General features: G+C 33.6%; 2 protein-coding genes, 1 long non-coding RNA gene and 1 pseudogene across 3 annotated transcripts; 1 reads left to right on the top strand and 3 right to left on the bottom strand.

The window, feature by feature from the left end:
• Positions 1 to 1,439: 1,439 nt before the first annotated feature.
• Positions 1,440 to 3,046, top strand: LOC109585244 (uncharacterized). Its single transcript, XR_002186396.1, has 4 exons — positions 1,440 to 1,515; positions 2,747 to 2,828; positions 2,899 to 2,929; positions 2,978 to 3,046. It is a non-coding gene; the product is annotated as an uncharacterized LOC109585244 (long non-coding RNA).
• Positions 3,047 to 9,312: 6,266 nt separating this feature from the next.
• LOC105314125 (ficolin-1-like) lies at positions 9,313 to 10,198 on the bottom strand. The gene is made up of 3 exons (XM_020001239.1): positions 10,111 to 10,198; positions 9,969 to 10,063; positions 9,313 to 9,925 (listed from the first exon to the last, which is right to left on the bottom strand). The coding sequence occupies exons 1-3, from the start codon at positions 10,178 to 10,180 to the stop codon at positions 9,386 to 9,388; spliced, it is 705 nt and encodes a 234-aa protein (XP_019856798.1). The 5' UTR covers positions 10,181 to 10,198; the 3' UTR covers positions 9,313 to 9,385.
• Positions 10,199 to 10,627: 429 nt separating this feature from the next.
• Positions 10,628 to 11,371, bottom strand: LOC105314124 (malonyl-[acyl-carrier protein] O-methyltransferase-like). Its single transcript, XM_011408094.1, has one exon. It carries the CDS (start codon positions 11,369 to 11,371, stop codon positions 10,628 to 10,630), a length of 744 nt encoding a protein of 247 aa, XP_011406396.1.
• A 2,451-nt stretch (positions 11,372 to 13,822) lies between these two features.
• LOC100632300 (ficolin-1-like) lies at positions 13,823 to 17,051 on the bottom strand (annotated as a pseudogene).
• Between the last annotated feature and the right edge of the window lie 11 nt (positions 17,052 to 17,062).

Genomic DNA, 17,062 nt, shown 5'->3' with positions numbered 1-17,062 from the left:
ATTCTCAATTATTACTACCGATGCTTTAAGTATCAATCCTGTTGAGGTACTGTTAGCAACAGTAAGATTACTGAGACTAATAGCATTACTGTTGAATATCATATTTGGCCCATTTCCATTAAGTTCAGTATCTGTTATATTGATTTGGATCGATGCCAGGAATTTTTCATCAATGAATAAGCCAGTAATTGTGTTGTCAGCTATCAAACACGACTTCATAATGATACTAATATTGTGATTACTAAGTGTTTTTGGCAAGTATGGAACTCCAAATATTCCAATTCCATAGATATTATCTTGAAATTGACTATCCTCAATTACAAAAGTAGAAATTAATTGAATACCAGGAAATTGGCACTTTTTTGGGTTCAGTTTTGCACTAAATGTAATATAAAAGATGTAGTAATCACTGAGTCCTGATTGAAATGATGAGTTCTTAATATAAAAAGAAAAAAGGCTATCACCCAAATCAAATGTAGAGTAACTATTATATGTATTATAATGATCAAAAATGACTGATAGGTTGTATGAGGTGCCATGATGAATATATAGGCTAAAGTAATTGTGAGTCAATGATGTAACATTAGCCAGTATTAATGAGTAATGAGGTAGTTCAGTGCTACATACTGCAAGGGGCTCATATGTAATAACTACATCATAATAAATGAAAACTAAGGATGATACCTTAACGTCAAAAGCATTGTTTAATTTTATGGAGATCCATGTCATGATAGCTTTTGTTCCATTAAATAAAGTGTTAGTTATTGTAATATTGTTAGATGATTGGGCAATAACTCCAAGATTATAAATTGACATGTTAGAAAAAACAACATGACTGCTGTTATAGATAAGAATAGACCTTCTATCACTCCTGCTACTAATAAGACAAGCCTGATCCAGTCCATGCAGAGTAACATTCCTTACTGCAGTCATGTTGACATCATCATTAATGTCACTGGTTCCAATGAAGTAGAAGATGCTGTTGTTGTATCGAGACATATCCCCAGCATACTCTGAGAAAAAATGACAAAGTGTATGAGTAACTGAACTGCAGTCATCAGACACATAATACTGATGAGAGGAGACACTGCAGAAGCTACTGAAGAATAAGAGAACAACCACTAACAGGTGAGACATACTTTTGCTTTTACTAACAGTTATAGTATATTTGCTGATGCAACATTAGCTCTCTAGCTCAAAGTCTCCAAATATGGAAATCTATTATTACAGAGTAGTGATAAGAATTACAGGTATTCATATTGTAGGCGGAAAAGAATTACAGGTATTCATTTTGTAGGCGGAATCTAATGTCACTAATTCCTTGAAGTGAGTAAACTTACAATATAGTTGTCGTTTTGAATAATTTCTAGTACATATTATTAATGCTAGAGTGCTCCTGTCTTCTAGTTATATTTCTCCTTAGTTGGGGACTAATTGCAGGGGCTTTGTCAAGTATTGGCCATAACTAATTCACTATTTGACTTGAGTATTGAGATGTTTTGGATCTGTTGCTAGGTGCATAAATCATAGATAGTTAATTTACTATCTTATAGGTGATGAAATAATACCATAGCACTACATCTATACTACAGATCAACTTAGGTTAAGTAGAGAGAAAGGAGAGGGAGTGTATCGAACTATTTCTTAGTTCTAATTATTTGTACAAGTACAAATTGAACAATTCTAAGGAACATTCCAAAGCATGCCCCACACAAACCACATTCATTGTCAGCACATTTTACTTAGACAGGTGGGAATGCTCTGTAACTTCTCCAATTTGTACTTGTACAAATTAGAATTTTAGGAAGAAATGAACATTCATTGACATAAAATGCATACTTGATTATATACTGCATATTGGTTGGAGCTATTTGTTTTGTTTATGACAAATGGATACAGAGAAAATCTAAACTGATCAGAGTCAGCTCAAAAAATGAAGAATTCTCTCCTAGGCAATTTTGGCAAAATTTGACCATTGATCCTGAGCAACTTAAAAATTTGTAAAAAAATCCAAACTTAATCAGAATTAGTAGAAATTTAATTATTAACGTGGTAGCATTACTAAGTAGGATCATAGATAATGGAACCATAGATATACAAACACAAACAGGGTTTGTAATTTTACATCTATAAGGCAGCCATTTTGATCCATGTTTGTATATCATGAGGATATATCAATCAGAAACTGCCTCTCTACTCTCTCCTTTCTCTCTACTTGACCTAAGTTGATCTATAGTATGGATGTAGTGCTATGGTATTATTTCATCACCTATAAGATAGTAAATTAACTATCTATGATTCATACATGTTTGTATATCAGTATAACTCTGCTTTGGTAAGCATTACCTTATGCATTGATTAGGGTACACTTATCTAAGTCATCTTTTCCATTAATAAAGACTAATTAAGGCATGTAGACTACTGTTTAGATTCCACGAACCGCACGAAGCTTAATTATTGCAAAAATAATAAAGAAAGAGCAAAGGGTTTATATTAGAATGAAGTTTATTGTTATAAAATTACTCTATTAAATGGAGTAATTTCATTTACTCTAATATATTACATTGTGGAGAATGGTTTAATTTAATTTGAGCCACACCTTCATTGCAGCCACACCTTGAGCTACTGATTCATCATACCATGCACACTGCTTTGAAGCATTTACCTTAAACTCAGGCAGTTTCTTTATTAAATTAAAACACAAATTACTAAACCTACCTTAGCATTAAATATGCATATTTCCTAGTCATTCAATGAACATGCAGAGACTAATACCCCTTTCCTTGTTTATCAACAACCAATCAATTTAAGAAATTAGCTGAGTAAAGGTAAGTATAACATTAAGTGTATAACTTATTAATTGCATGTACATTGTTCCTTTTCTATCAAACTTCCAAGCTCATGCACCCCTCCTGGAGGACCAAAACAAGTAAGTTTTACAACTCACTGTTTACAAATAATTATTGGTATATATAAGCTAGTGTATATTATCACGCTCTTTTCTTGTTTATTGATGCCCAATTAAATAAAAGGATGTTATCACGAAGGAAAGGTATGTACTATTTAGATTATATGAAGCAAATACTTAGGAATTAATTAATTAAATAAAGAATGAGGAAAGAGCATGTCTGTTTGAAGTGTTTATATAAATTCTTCTGTGAATATTTACGCCCAATTAAATATCATTTAGGGGAGGAGACAGGACACAGGCTGTTAAAAGTGTTTATACAATAATGATAATACTTTATTTCATTTGCTGTAAATTTTTATGGAATAAACAAGAAACAGGTGTACATTATACTTTAAATGACCCATGTCCTCCCCTTAATAATAATTTTTTAAATTTAATTGGGTGTTAGTTCATAGAACTTAGCATGGGCGACTTGGGCGTTAGCTCATGCCTTTCGTTTGTAATCATTATACTTTATTTAATTGTGCATAAATAGTTCATGCAAAATTAAATAAAGGCAATTTAAAGTTTTTATTATAATGTACAGTATATCTGTTCTTTGTTTATATTCCATGAATATTTATGTCCAATTAAGTAAAAGGTATTATTAGCACGAAGGAAAAGCATGAGCTATAAAAGTGCCTTGAGAGCAGCTGAGTGTTAAGCAACTCTTCAGCAATGACTACCTTTCACCTTTCTCTTCTCTTCCTTTCTCTTCTCCTTTGCTCATCTTTGACCAGCAGCTCTATTGTCCCAGTAGATGATGATGATGATTATGATAGTATTCAAAGTGTTGATATCACTGCTGCTCCACTGGAATTGGAGGAACTGTCAAAATATAATGTTAAAGGAAAATATTTTGACATGAACACGGGAGAAGGGATTCAGTTTCAAACCAAGCCAGATGGGAGCATGAGTATTACTACTGTTTCTGGTCGATTAATGATAAAATTAAGCGGCATCTTCTACACTATGGGACCAACCGGTAAAATGCACAACAATTTGGTTGAAATGGGAGGGAGATCCTTCTTGAGGCAAAGTGATAAAGTTGTTGATGGTGATTATTACCTTTCAGCAAGTCAAGTAAGTGTGATAAAGCGAGCTCTTGCATCCAAGGATGAAGCAGCAAGTCAGAATGCTGTAATAACTGTGCTACAAGAATTAGATGAAACGGCTATTGACTATCATAAGGATGCGATATCAGAATCCATTAGCGATTTACTGAAGGATAGCCATTATCCATTGATTAATGAAGCAGTCCATTACATGGGTGAAACAATGGGTCTAACTGGTCTGGACTATCCATCACTCCTGCCTCTCTATTTAATGGCAATGAAGCTTGAGGAGTTATCTGACAATACCAACAGCATGTGGTGGAAGAAAAAGAAAAAATACCCAAGCAATCTTCAATGCCTGAAAACCTGCAAACCCTGCAAGAGCTACAATTGTCTTGGATTGTGTGGAAGGAAGTGTTCATGCTGGAAGTGGGTTTGTGGTGACTGCTGCTATCACTACATTTGCTTCAATCATGATCTTGACTGCATCAATTGTGGCCAGTACAGTTTCCGGTGTATTTTTGGTGTTCCCAAACCTCCTTTTGACTGCAAAAACAAAACAAAGCCAAAGATAAGGAAAAGCTGCTAGATTGACTGGCATTGCTTCACCATTAAGGACTCTGCATACACATTGAACAACATGCTTGCATACACACATTCAGTCCTTGCTTTTTTTAGTATTTTTTCATACAACAGTCAAGTAGATCTAGATTTGAAAAGATTTTTATTTATAAACTTCAAAGCATCAAATATGCATTGCGTGCTGTATGCAGAGTTAAAAAACTAATGTCAATATTAGTCCATAAATATGCATATGAATGGTTGTATGCATAATATGCTAGAGGGAATATAAACCATTTCCTGTACATGGAAGCCAGCCAGGTTTAATGAGTTATGCTCTCTAGAAAGTTGAAGCCACAATTAATTATTCTTGCCAAGAGCCATTCAAATGGACTGCTAAAATGAACTTCAATTAACAACTTTTGTTCAAAAATAAGTAGCTAAATACAGAGTAATATAAGAGTACAGAGTGAATTAAGGGACATAAAGGATTTATGAGCACAGATTGCAGATAATTTGAAGACTGCAATATCAGCCTGTCTGATGGTTCATGAGGAAGCATGTCATAATAGATTTAGTAATGTTAGTAATTAAAAGCAGCAGCAAAAAAAATTACTAAATATTCTAAGTAAAACAAATCTACAACTGATTCTCGTCTAGTAATGTCAGTACTTGATACAATTTCTCTCCTTTGTTGATCAGCAGTTTTATATGCTTCAGTTACATCTAATAGAGGTTCGTCATCTTTATCTTGTTTCTTGCATAACTTCTTAATTAGAGCATCATAACATTTTGTGTGTAATAACTGCAGATAAAGATGATATACAACAATCAAAGCAAAACTTATTGTAAAAACAAATAAACAAGTATTGTACCGGATTAATACTTTACTATCATCATTAAAGGCTACAGATAATGAAGTCATGATGCATAAGTTTAGTAAGAACCAAAATTCAATGATATTGTTTAATTTCTTCCTGTACACGCCACCAAAAATGAAACTAAGCAAGAGGATAATAGCTGCTACTGCCAATAGCAAGACATGTGATTCAGTCTGCAAGAAGGTAACAGTTAAAAGTACAGGTATCCTAGCCACCAATAGTATACCAGGCCAAAATCGATAATCATCTTTCATTGGGCCACTATAAGCATCAATAATAGGCTTGAAATGACTCCATCTCTTAAACAATTTAAAATGTGACAAATGCTTCTCAAGCACTGGATGACATAATAGGAAAAGCGTGTATGGTATGACAAAGAAAACAGAGACCAATAGGGCAAATCCAAAGAGTCCAGCATGCTTCCCTTTAGCATATTCAACATTAGGATCCTCATACCATAAACTAACTGATCTTACTGACTCATTTGTACAGTGAAGAGTTACCTCACGCTTGTGTAGTACAATAACAATAGTACGTACTAGTTTAGTATATAAGAGAAAAGTAAGTGTAGATAGAACAGGAACAGCATGAGTCCCCATTAGTCTTGATATCTTACCATATTTCCTACACAACTGTATGACAATAATAATAATGATCCACAGGTAGAGGGGGAAAGCAAATTGAAGCCATTGTTTAGCATAACTGTCCATACCATTATAAAAACATATCTCAAACCCAAAATCCAAATTAATCCATGATATCACTTGACTCAAGACTGGTAATGCTCTTTTTTTTGAAAAGACTGGCTCATATAACTTGATAATGTTAGCATAGAACAATAGACCATTGAGTGTACCCACTGATACTGTTAAATTGAGAGCAATCAGTAAAACCACAAGTAGTACACCCATCACTGCAAACAGAACAATCCAAGCTATTAACATATAATTATTATGACAATGGCCACACTTGTTTGATCCCATTAATAGACTGTACCTCTCTCTACATGATCCACACATTCTCTGTCCTCTATTATCCACACATTGAGTATCAGTGTCATTCAACTGAAAGGTAACAGGATTAGGAGAACAATAGAGGAGACAGTCCTCATTGACAATACAAGCAATAGGATCATTTTGCTTAGTATCATATATTCCAATCCACAGTAGACCATTGTGCTTAATACTTTGATCAACTATATCACAAGTCACATTCTCACTGGAAACACTTTGACTGCAAGTACAAACACCTTGCAAACTGTCTATACTGAAACCAATGGGACACTCATTAGCAGTATAATAAAAACCAATAACATCAATTAAAGATTTAAGCAATATGTGACTTCGATGTTTTGTATGAACCAGCTTTGGTGTGTATTCTATCAATGAACAATTATTAACAATATACGTTTGATTGAGTAGTTGCCAGCTGCTAGAATCATTATATACGTTCACTATACCATCAGTTGGAGTTAGTGATGCAAAGTAATCATAACCATACAAAGCCACATAAAATTTTAGTGTTTGACCTGGATAAATTTGTTGATCCCTTTCAAATACTAAGCAGTTTTCATACATAGCAATAGAATGACGATCACAAAAACATATATCTTTTGCATTACCTGTTGAACTGATGCTTGGATTTGTTAAATGAAATTGATAATCATCTTTAGATCTATAGTAACCATACATATCATCACCAACTAATCCAGCACTGTTGTTTATTAATGTCAGTGGTATGTTTGGTACATTTAATTTTATGCTACTACCTGTTGACTCATCAACATAAATCCCTCCACCTTTATAAGAAGCATGATTATCAATAAACTCCAGGTAAGCTGATGATGTTAATATCAGCCGTGATGTGTCATTTATTGCTATTCCTCCTCCGACTACTCCTGTATTCTTTCTGAACCTTAAACCATTATCAATTATTACAAATGATCCTCTAAGTGTCAATCCTGTTGAGTGACTGTTAGCAACAGTAACATTACTGAGACTGATAAAATTACCATTTGTTATCTTATTTCCTCCATTTCCATTAAGTTCAACATCTACTATATCAATTTGGGTCAATCTCATAAATTTTCCATTGATGATCAAGCCTTCATATGTATTTTCACGCATTGAACATGATTTAATAACAAAGTGATAGTTAATTGTCCGTTTCACTGGTAGTTTTAGATAATATGCATCATTATTGATCTCAAATCCATATAAATTATGGTAAAATTTACTGTCCTCAATCATAAGAGCAGAAGTTAGCTGATTACCAGGAGATTTGCAATTGTTTGATTTAAAATTTTTGTGAAAAACTACACTAACTCCTTTAGAATCATGAAATAATGACTTGATGATGGAAAAAGAAAAAATGCTATCACCCAAACCTAAATGGAAGTAATTTAAAGAAATATTACTGAAATCAACATGATCAAAAATGATTGATACATTGTATGAGGTACCATGCTGTATATTTAGATCCAATTGACTGCCAGTGAAGTTAACATTAATCAGTATCAATGAGTAATGGAGTAATTCACTGCTACATACTGCAAGGGGCATATACGTAATACCTAAATCATAGGCAGCAAAAACTGAGGATGACACAGTAACATCAAAATCATTAACAGCTGTAATGCCATATCTAGCATTGAGTTGATCCGTAATGAAGAAAGAGCTAGTTATTGTAATATTATTGGATGACCTAACAACCACTGGACAATTGATAACAGATATGTTTGAAAAAGTGATGTGACTGCTCTTATGAACTGAAAGAGAAGCTTCATTCCTGCAGCAAATAACAGGAGAATGATCAAGTCCATGTAGAGTAACATTTTTTACTGCAGTCATATCAACAATGCTAATATAGCTAGTTCCAATGAAGTAGAAAATGCTGTTACTGTAATGAGACATATCCCCAGCATACACTGATAAAGGATTACAAGGTGACTGAGTAACTGAACTGCAGTCATCAGACACATAATACTGATGAGAGGAGACACTGCAGGAGCCACTGAAGAATAAGAGAACAACTACTAACAGGAGAGACATACTCATGGTCATGTCTTGATTGAAGGTGATGGACTCAGACTGTGGTGAGTCTAATGAAGCACATGCAAGATGCAATTTGTGGTCAAGCTTTAATGTGGCTAAGCTAAAAGTACATGTAAAGACTTATAACTTCGAGTAGTACTGTGTATAAATTGTCCACAACAAAGGTACTGGCAACAAAGTCAATGACTAGCTAGGGCTTAATTAGAAATGGGCTACTGAGATTTCACAAGTTCTAATTATCGATACATCAATACTTAAAGTAGTTAGTTGCATGGAACCAAGAGTATATAATGATATTATGTGCTCTTGATGGAACTAAAGTGGTGCTTTTATTCTATAAGTCTGGCATGGCATAAAACTTGGACAGCATGCATAAACTTATACTGAGGTGATGGTATATGTAGCTCCTTTTCTTTAGAGCCAATCAGCCACAGAAACATACATATTCTAATGTGTATCAGTGTCCTTAAGATGTGTAGAAAGTATGAGCTGATTTGGGGCTTAAAATTGATAAGTTATGGTCATCTAAAAATGGGACAATACCATTTAGATAACTACTGATTTACTCATTGTGATATTCACAAAAATTAAGCATAATATCAGAGCATATAGATCTTTTTGCTTACAATAATTATGAAACATAAATGTTATAGGAAGTTTATTTTAGTTATCGAGAAATTATTTAAATATACCAAGCCTTAAAAGTCTGCTGTGGTAATGGTGCAGAGGTTAATAGTAATCATCTAGTAACAACAGATTTATTTCTTGGAACTATGCTTTAAATGCTCTAAAATTTATAAATTAAACCAAGCTATATCTACTCAATCAAAATAATATCTATGCATTTAACTAGTCTAGCTAACAATGTTAATATCAATTTGTAAATTATTTCCTTCTGATCTTCATTTCAGTTGTCTTCAGTGAATAATGATGCTTCTTAAAATGATACCAATGGATGCCATTGGCATATGATGTGTGAGAGCCAACCAAATATAGACCATTTAGGTTTGAATTATGACAACGATTGTACCACCAAGCTCCTTTATATGTTGCTGCACAATTTGTTGAGTGCATGTCATTGTCTTGATTATAAGTAGAGAACTTCATTCCATCATGATAGCTCAAATCATCACCAGCATTGCCTCCATATCCTGATACACGTAGTGTGTACTTTGTGACTGCATTTCCTACTTGAAAACTATTATAAGTGGCATATTTCTTATTCCCTTCAAAATCTTCCAAGTCAACACGTAGGCTAGTGCTGCTTTTTGTAAGTCGGTTTACTTTATTAAGTCCAAGCCAAAACTCTCCATTGAGGTCTCCAAACCCTTTAGTATAGTCAGCCCAACTGCGATAGAAGTTAACAGTGCCATCCATTCTCCTTTGAAATACAGTCCAGCCACCATTACTCATATCACAATATACCTGTTAATAAAATTGCAATAATAACCTGGCAGTATTGTATTACCTCAAAAGCTGGTAATTCATCAGGTTTGATAGTATATACTCCACTGCATGTTTTACCTTGTTGATATGCTTCCTTACAGTCACAAGGAATACAAACTATAAAATAGAGCTATCTAATATAAATTTTCATTCATGTAACATACTTTTTGTTTCTTCAACTGCATTAGCAGTGCTAATAAGAACAATGAAAGATCCTAGCAGCAATAAAGCCATGTTGCTTCAATACTGACTCTACATCTATTGCAAGAGCTATTTATTATTGCCAGAAGTCCTTTGTTATCATAGGACAGAAGGTAATTAGATAACATAAACAATCCAATGTGCATGCCACTTGACGAATGTACTAACATTCGCAAAGAAAATTAATCAACAGGTGTTTTTGCTATCATATTAGCTATAGCAATATAGATTGCAAACAAATGATTTTAATAACATCACTTTCTGCTGTATATCTGCTCATTGGTTACTTATCCCTTGCTTTTAGGTTTTACAAGATAAACTATTAAAAAATAGCAATAACAAAATATCCTAATAATACAAAGAACTAAACACAAAAATTGCTCTGCTCTGTATGAAAGGAGTAACAGAAATCATATTAAACTGTCACAAAAAAAGAATTATTACATTAACAATACAGGCTTGCAGAGATACACAGTTTAGTTAGTCTGCAGTAGAAGGTTTTGTTATTATGACAAATAAACGATGCAGTGTCCATGATATGGGTTGACCACTGTATCTCTTCTTGAGTTCAACTAGATTTGGATCATTGCGATCAAACTTTCCATGAAACACGCTGTAATAAAAATCAATGAAAGCATCAATGCTAGGTAGAGTATACTCTTTAGCACAGGTGTCAAGATACAGCACGTTAAACCCAACTTCCTCAGCCAATTGCTTGTAGTAGTCACCATCTTCAAAGTAAATGGAATTCACAACTGCATCATAGACTTGTGCTCCACACAACTGAGCTATTTCTTTCATTAATTCTGGCACCCCATTAACTAACGTATTAAATCCAAACTTTCCTCCAGGTTTAAGGTTATTGTAGACTCTTTTGAAAGTTTCCCGTTTGTCTTTAATCCAGTGGATAGCAGCAGTGCATAAAACTATATCGTACTGATCTTCAGGAAAGGTTTGATCAGATCCTACCATAAACTGGAGATTAGTATACCCTTTTCCTTCAATGGCTGCTATCTTTATTCTTTCTGAATCAGGATCGACTCCAATCAATTTTCCACCATCTCTCAGTTTATCAGAAAGAATCATAGACAGTCGACCAGTACCACAGCCAATATCAAGGACACTGTCATTAGACCGTGGAGAAAGAACATCTAATAACTTGAGACCATCTTCCAATTGAAAATTGGACATTTGGTGATAAATGCTTGCCTCTTCCTTATTCATGGTAAACCTTGCAGACAATTGAAGATTGAACCAAGCAAATTGCAGCTTATATGCCAAATCATGTTTCAATTATCACAATGATATAGTGATGATAAGAATAATGATAGAGAAGTGTTTATGAGCTAATCTGCTAATGAGGTCACTCTTGCTTAAATTAAGTTATTAACAAAACTATGCATGTACCCTCAGGCCTGTAGTCTTATGCAGCCAGACCATTCCCCAGCCTACAGTCATTTGGAACCCAAATGACTGTAGGCTGGGAAATGGTCTGGCTGCGTGAGACTACCCTCCTTGTGCATGGTATTTGGCCAATTTTTTTAAAAATGACTAGTAAGAGAGAATTCCTTATATATAAGCTTATACATGTTTTAATTTAAATTTGAGCTCATCCAAGGTTTTTTTACTGATTTTAAACGTTATTCAAAAATTGGGCCAAAGCATAGTACAGAAACTTTAGCAGAATTTTGTCAAAAATGAAGAGGAGAAAATTTTCTGCTTTATTATTAATTTTTTTGATGCATGCACATGATGTTATTACATGTTTCAAATTTGAGGTCATTCTGATCAAGTTCAAGTTATTTTCAAACTTTTAAATTTGGGCCAAAGGCCCTGTACTACAGTACAAGGACTTTGGCCAAATTTTGTCAAAAATTAGAAGGAGCTGGAATTGTGTATAACTATGAGGTGTTTTAAATCAAATTTGGATTTTTGAAATTATTGCCCAAAAAAATTGGGCTAATACAAACCAAAAGGCTAGAATTAAGGTACTTTTTCATAATGGCTAGGAGAAGATGCATAGATTATGTACCAGTATATTTTTATCTACCATACTGTATCATATTGCATAAGACATTACCAAGAACTAACCAATTAATATTATATCACAATTATCATTAAACAGCAAATTATTATTAGATGCACCAAATGTCATTTCACCTTTGAAAATGACATAATGTTTATGATTATCCAGAATAAATAGTAATGATATTCATGGCATAATTAGTGGACTTTAGCCCATGGTCTGTACTTTCTGGTTGAACTCTGAAGTCATAATATTTAAGGAGAAAGCCACAAACAATATAATTATTTAAATCCAGACCATAAAATCAATGCAGTCTTGTGTGGCGAGTTTAATAGCAGACTAAAGCAGACCACTGTGATATAGATATAGACAGGTACACTAGTTGTTACCATCATTAGCTCAAGGCTCAACTGTTAGCTGTGGCCAAAAACTTCTATTACTTGTTGAGATAAAAAGGCTATCCTATTTATATTGATCATTGCTGGTAGCAATGTACATGCATACTGTGATATCTCTAAAAAAAGAAAACAACTAAAAAATCTTAAACCCATATAATATGTGCGATTAGATTTAATGAACATTTGTCATGAGATTCTCAGAAGATGGGTTTTAAAATTCAGTATTTTGAAGTAATTGAAAATAGCTGCCTCTCGTAACATTGCCATCTGACTGATACATATCAATGTCCTAATGATATGTAGAAAGTTTAAGCTGTTTCTAATAAGTAACTTACACTGATTGTGCTTTGTATTGTTTCATAAGAGTCAAGAGACCTTTATAATTATTTTGCTCTCAAAATATTGAGGTAGATTTATGTCCAAATCAAAATTTGTCTAGACCTATTGTATTAGTCTATTTTGTAAGCATCAATCACACCATATTCATGATTTCACTACTTTTTAAATTCAGTGGTACATACTGAAGCTGGATTACTTGTTAATGAACAGATGAACTAGTCTATGTGTGTCTGTGAGTAGTGATCTCATTGCATTATTTGCATGCACAGCTAGACTATAAAAGCTACCTCCTGGAAGAATGTCACAGTGTCAACCAGACAACCACAGAGTAGGAGTTCTTGTCCTTTACCCCTTACACTGGCAAGGGTTGATGCTGATGTCAATCATGGTATAAGTATCGCTGAAAAGATAAAGAAAGTTTCTGAATAAATGAATGACATACACCACCTAGCTGGTACATAAATTTAAAAGGAATATCCTTTAAAGTTTCACCTGCTACTTCTTATTTTTAAAGCATAATTAGATCTAAATTGTATTTTATCAAATTTCAAAGCAACTTTAAAATCTACTGACAAAAACCTGTATGAGCACTATGCCAGAATTTTGTTGGAAATCCTGACTAAGATCATTGCCATTTTGGTGAAAGATCATGAATGCATGCATTTCTGATTTACAGGCAAACACATGTACATATATGTTTTTCTCTTCACGACAACTAAATGCATAATGGATATGCATGCACAATTAGCATTATATGTAGATCTAAAACTTTTTATGTTAATTTTTGATGTACAGACCCCCTCAATTGAATCACATCAATCAGTATGCAAAAACTACACTAACTTCTGCAGCATCATGAAATAATGACTGGAAAAAGAAAAATGCTATCATGCAAGGTTAGATAAATAGAAGTAATTTAGAGAAAATATTACTAAAATAAACATGATCGAAAATGATTGATACATTGTATCCTGAGGTGCCATGCTGTATATTTAGATCCAATTGAATGCCAGTGAAGGTAGTAGTCAGTATCAATGAACAATGGAGTAATTCAATGCTACATACTGCTAATTATTAACAACAAACCAATTAGTTTATTTCTTGGAACTATGCTTTAAATGCTCTGAATTATTTACCCAATTAGATATGCATCAAACTAAGATCGTTAATATTATTTTGTAAATTATTTCCTTCTAATCTTCATTTCAGTTGTCTTCAGTGAATAATAATGCTTCTTAAAATGATACCAATTGACACCATTGGCATATGAAGTGTGAGAACCAACCAAATATAGACCATTTAGGTTTGAACTGTGACAATGACTGTACCACCAAGCTCCTTTATATGTTGCTGCACAATTTCCTGAATACGCATCATTGTCTTCATTATAAGTAGAAAACTTCATTCCATTATGATTGCTCAAACTATCACCAGCATTGCCTCCATATCCTGATACATGTAGTGTGTACTTTGTGACTGCATTTCCTACTTGAAAGCTATTATAAGTAGCATATCTCTTATTCTCTTCAAAATCTTTCAAGTCAACACGTAGGCTAGTCCTGCTTTTTGTAAGTCAGTTTACTTTATTAAGCCCAAGCCAAAACTCTCTATTGAGGTCTCCAAACCCTTTAGCATAGTCAGCCCAACTGTGATAGAAGTTAACAGTGCCATCCATTCTCCTTTGAAATACAGTCCAGCCACCATTACTCATATCACAATATACCTGTTAAAAAATCACATTCTATTGATGGCAGTATCGTATTACCTCAAACGCTGGTAATTCATCAGGTTTGATAGTATATACTCCACTGCATGTTTTACCTTGTTGATATACTTCCTTACAGTCACGAGGAATACAGACTATAAAAATAGAGCTATCTAATATAAATTTTTATTAATGTAACATACTTTTTGTTTCTTCAACTGCATTAGCAGTGCTAATAAGAGCAATGAAACATCCCGCTAGCAGCAATGAAGCCATGTTGTTTTGATACAGACTCTACATCTATCAAAGTAGCTATTTATTATAGCATGATTGAAATTAGATGTACAGAAGTCCTTTGTTATCATATCACAGAAAGTAATTATAGGTAACATAGACAATCTACCAACTTACACAAACAAAACAAAATTAATTAGCAGATGTTTTGCTATCAAAGCAGCATTACATCTAATATCATGCAAGCGTCTATTCATTGGATACTAATGATTGCTTCTTGGTCAAATTAGATGCATTGTACTCATACATGTAGAAAAAGAGGAATAATGATCCGAATAATAAAAAGAACTAGACACACAATTGCTCTACACCGTAGAAAGGAGACACATAAAACTGTCACAAAAAGAATCATGATAGCTAATTTTATCACAATTTTTTAGTTACAAAATTGAAAAAAACATGGCATATTATTTCAGCAAAACTGTCAATTCTATTGCTGTAAAGACAAGTCAGCCCCCAAAACCATGAATGAAGTAATCTTTGTACAGTACAGACTTTTGAACTTATTTGGTTTGAACTTTTTTATCATTACGTAAGGATATATTTACAAACTATAATCAATAGCTATTCTACACAACAAAATAACAAACTAAAGGAAAGTAATAAATCTGCTATCAATCACAATTAAAGTTATTTTGCATCATTCTACTTGCATATACAGATCAACAGATAATTCATTGGCTATTACCATCAACCAGGACCCAGACATTACATTATAAAACACTTTAATGGAAGATGAAGAATGATCCGTTGTGATTTGCTGAAATAAGTTATAGGTGGCTCCATGAAATTTATAGACGGTTAGTTCAGTGTCAGAGAAACTGCTGATCATTCCCATGCTTTAGCTATAGCAATGAAGTGTTTGTTGTTGATGATGAAACTTTGATTGTTGATGTTGGAAGAGTTTGAAACATTTCAAAATGTCCTGTGACATCAATCAATTATTTATAAACAACTAGTGGTCTATTAAAATTGGCAGTTTGTATAGGAAGAAATTGGTTCCAATATTTACAGGATGAAGAACGAGACCCAATGATTACAGTCCCTTTTATACACTCTAGAAGGTAATCTAGTCAGTGACAGTCCATTGTGTGTTGTAAAGGTGAGAAAGATTTCATTTGCTGTCCTTCCAAATGTAATGTTGTCAACCTCATCAACGTTATAGTCTGTATGTGTTCCAGAGTCCCTTCATTGTTGTCATTGAATGTCCAAGCATAAGTTATGATTCTCTTTTCCTTCGTCATCACCATAGTAGCCTAGTACTTGTTGCAGGCTACAGCAATGTAAACCGTGTTGTTGATGTTAATGCTCTTGTAGTAATTGCTCTAGGAATCATTATTGTCTGAGAATGTGTCAGTTCCTCTTTCGTTACCTTGTATACTGAGACACTCAAACTAAGATTACCGGTTGTTATGTCACTTTCATGATACCAATGTGTATGTACATGTACACATTAATTGTTTAGTAATGATGGTCAATAACTAACGGTGGAAAGGCAGGAAGAGAGGAGAGTCTTATTAGTAACAGTAGCTGGTTTGGTGATGCTAAATTGTTAGCTGGTAACCACTTGATTTCTCGTATAAGAATAATAATAATTTCATGAAATGTCCTTTAGAAGGACTGTGAAGCAACAGGTTACCTAGTGACACTAAGAGGCAGTGACAATATGTTGGAATTAGGAGTACATACCATTTGATTCTAATAACTGAAAAATGTTGATTACATGTAGACATGAGACTGAGCAATTTTTTATACAATCGGTTTTTGAGAAGATTTCTAAGTGAGAGATAACAAGTGTATACATATTTAATAAATTTAAGAAAGAGAGAGAGAGAAAAAAAAATAACCAAAAGAAGGATAATGATACCTCATTGATTAAAGCTAACAGTAGAGTTTACACTGTCCCTCACTAATCTCAAGATGTCCATAGTCAGAAAGAATGATGTAACTTATGTAAGGGCAGATAGCTTTTGACTCTCCTCGTTATCTTTCTTGCCTTTCATTTAGAAAAAATCTACCCTGACAAAGAAATCAAGAAGAAAATGGATTTCACTACTCAGGTCCACTTGGCCCTTGGGAATTTTGCATTATTATTTTATTCGTTCCATGCCGCCAGTGACGTCATAAAAAATTTATGTTCATGTGATCTCCAT

The sequence above is a fragment of the Amphimedon queenslandica genome, unplaced genomic scaffold (assembly GCF_000090795.2).
Source record: "Amphimedon queenslandica unplaced genomic scaffold, v1.1 AMPQUscaffold_13097, whole genome shotgun sequence".
NCBI classification, from domain to species: Eukaryota; Metazoa; Porifera; class Demospongiae; order Haplosclerida; family Niphatidae; genus Amphimedon; species Amphimedon queenslandica.
Note: the sequence above shows the minus strand (reverse complement) of the source record. Positions and strands in the feature narration are given on the sequence as shown.

What these genes read in the sequence shown, in the direction of transcription:
- LOC105314125 (XM_020001239.1), bottom strand. Translation starts at nt 10,180, where the DNA reads ATGGCTTTATTGCTGCTAGGATCTTTCATTGTTCTTATTAGCACTGCT. An exon ending in TGCAGTTGAAGAAACAAAAA is followed by an intron (nt 10,064 to 10,110) that starts GTATGTTACATG and finishes TCTATTTTATAG; the next exon opens with TTTGTATTCCTTGTGACTGT. An exon ending in ATGAATTACCAGCTTTTGAG is followed by an intron (nt 9,926 to 9,968) that starts GTAATACAATAC and finishes TTTTATTAACAG; the next exon opens with GTATATTGTGATATGAGTAA.
- LOC105314124 (XM_011408094.1), bottom strand. Translation starts at nt 11,371, where the DNA reads ATGAATAAGGAAGAGGCAAGCATTTATCACCAAATGTCCAATTTTCAA.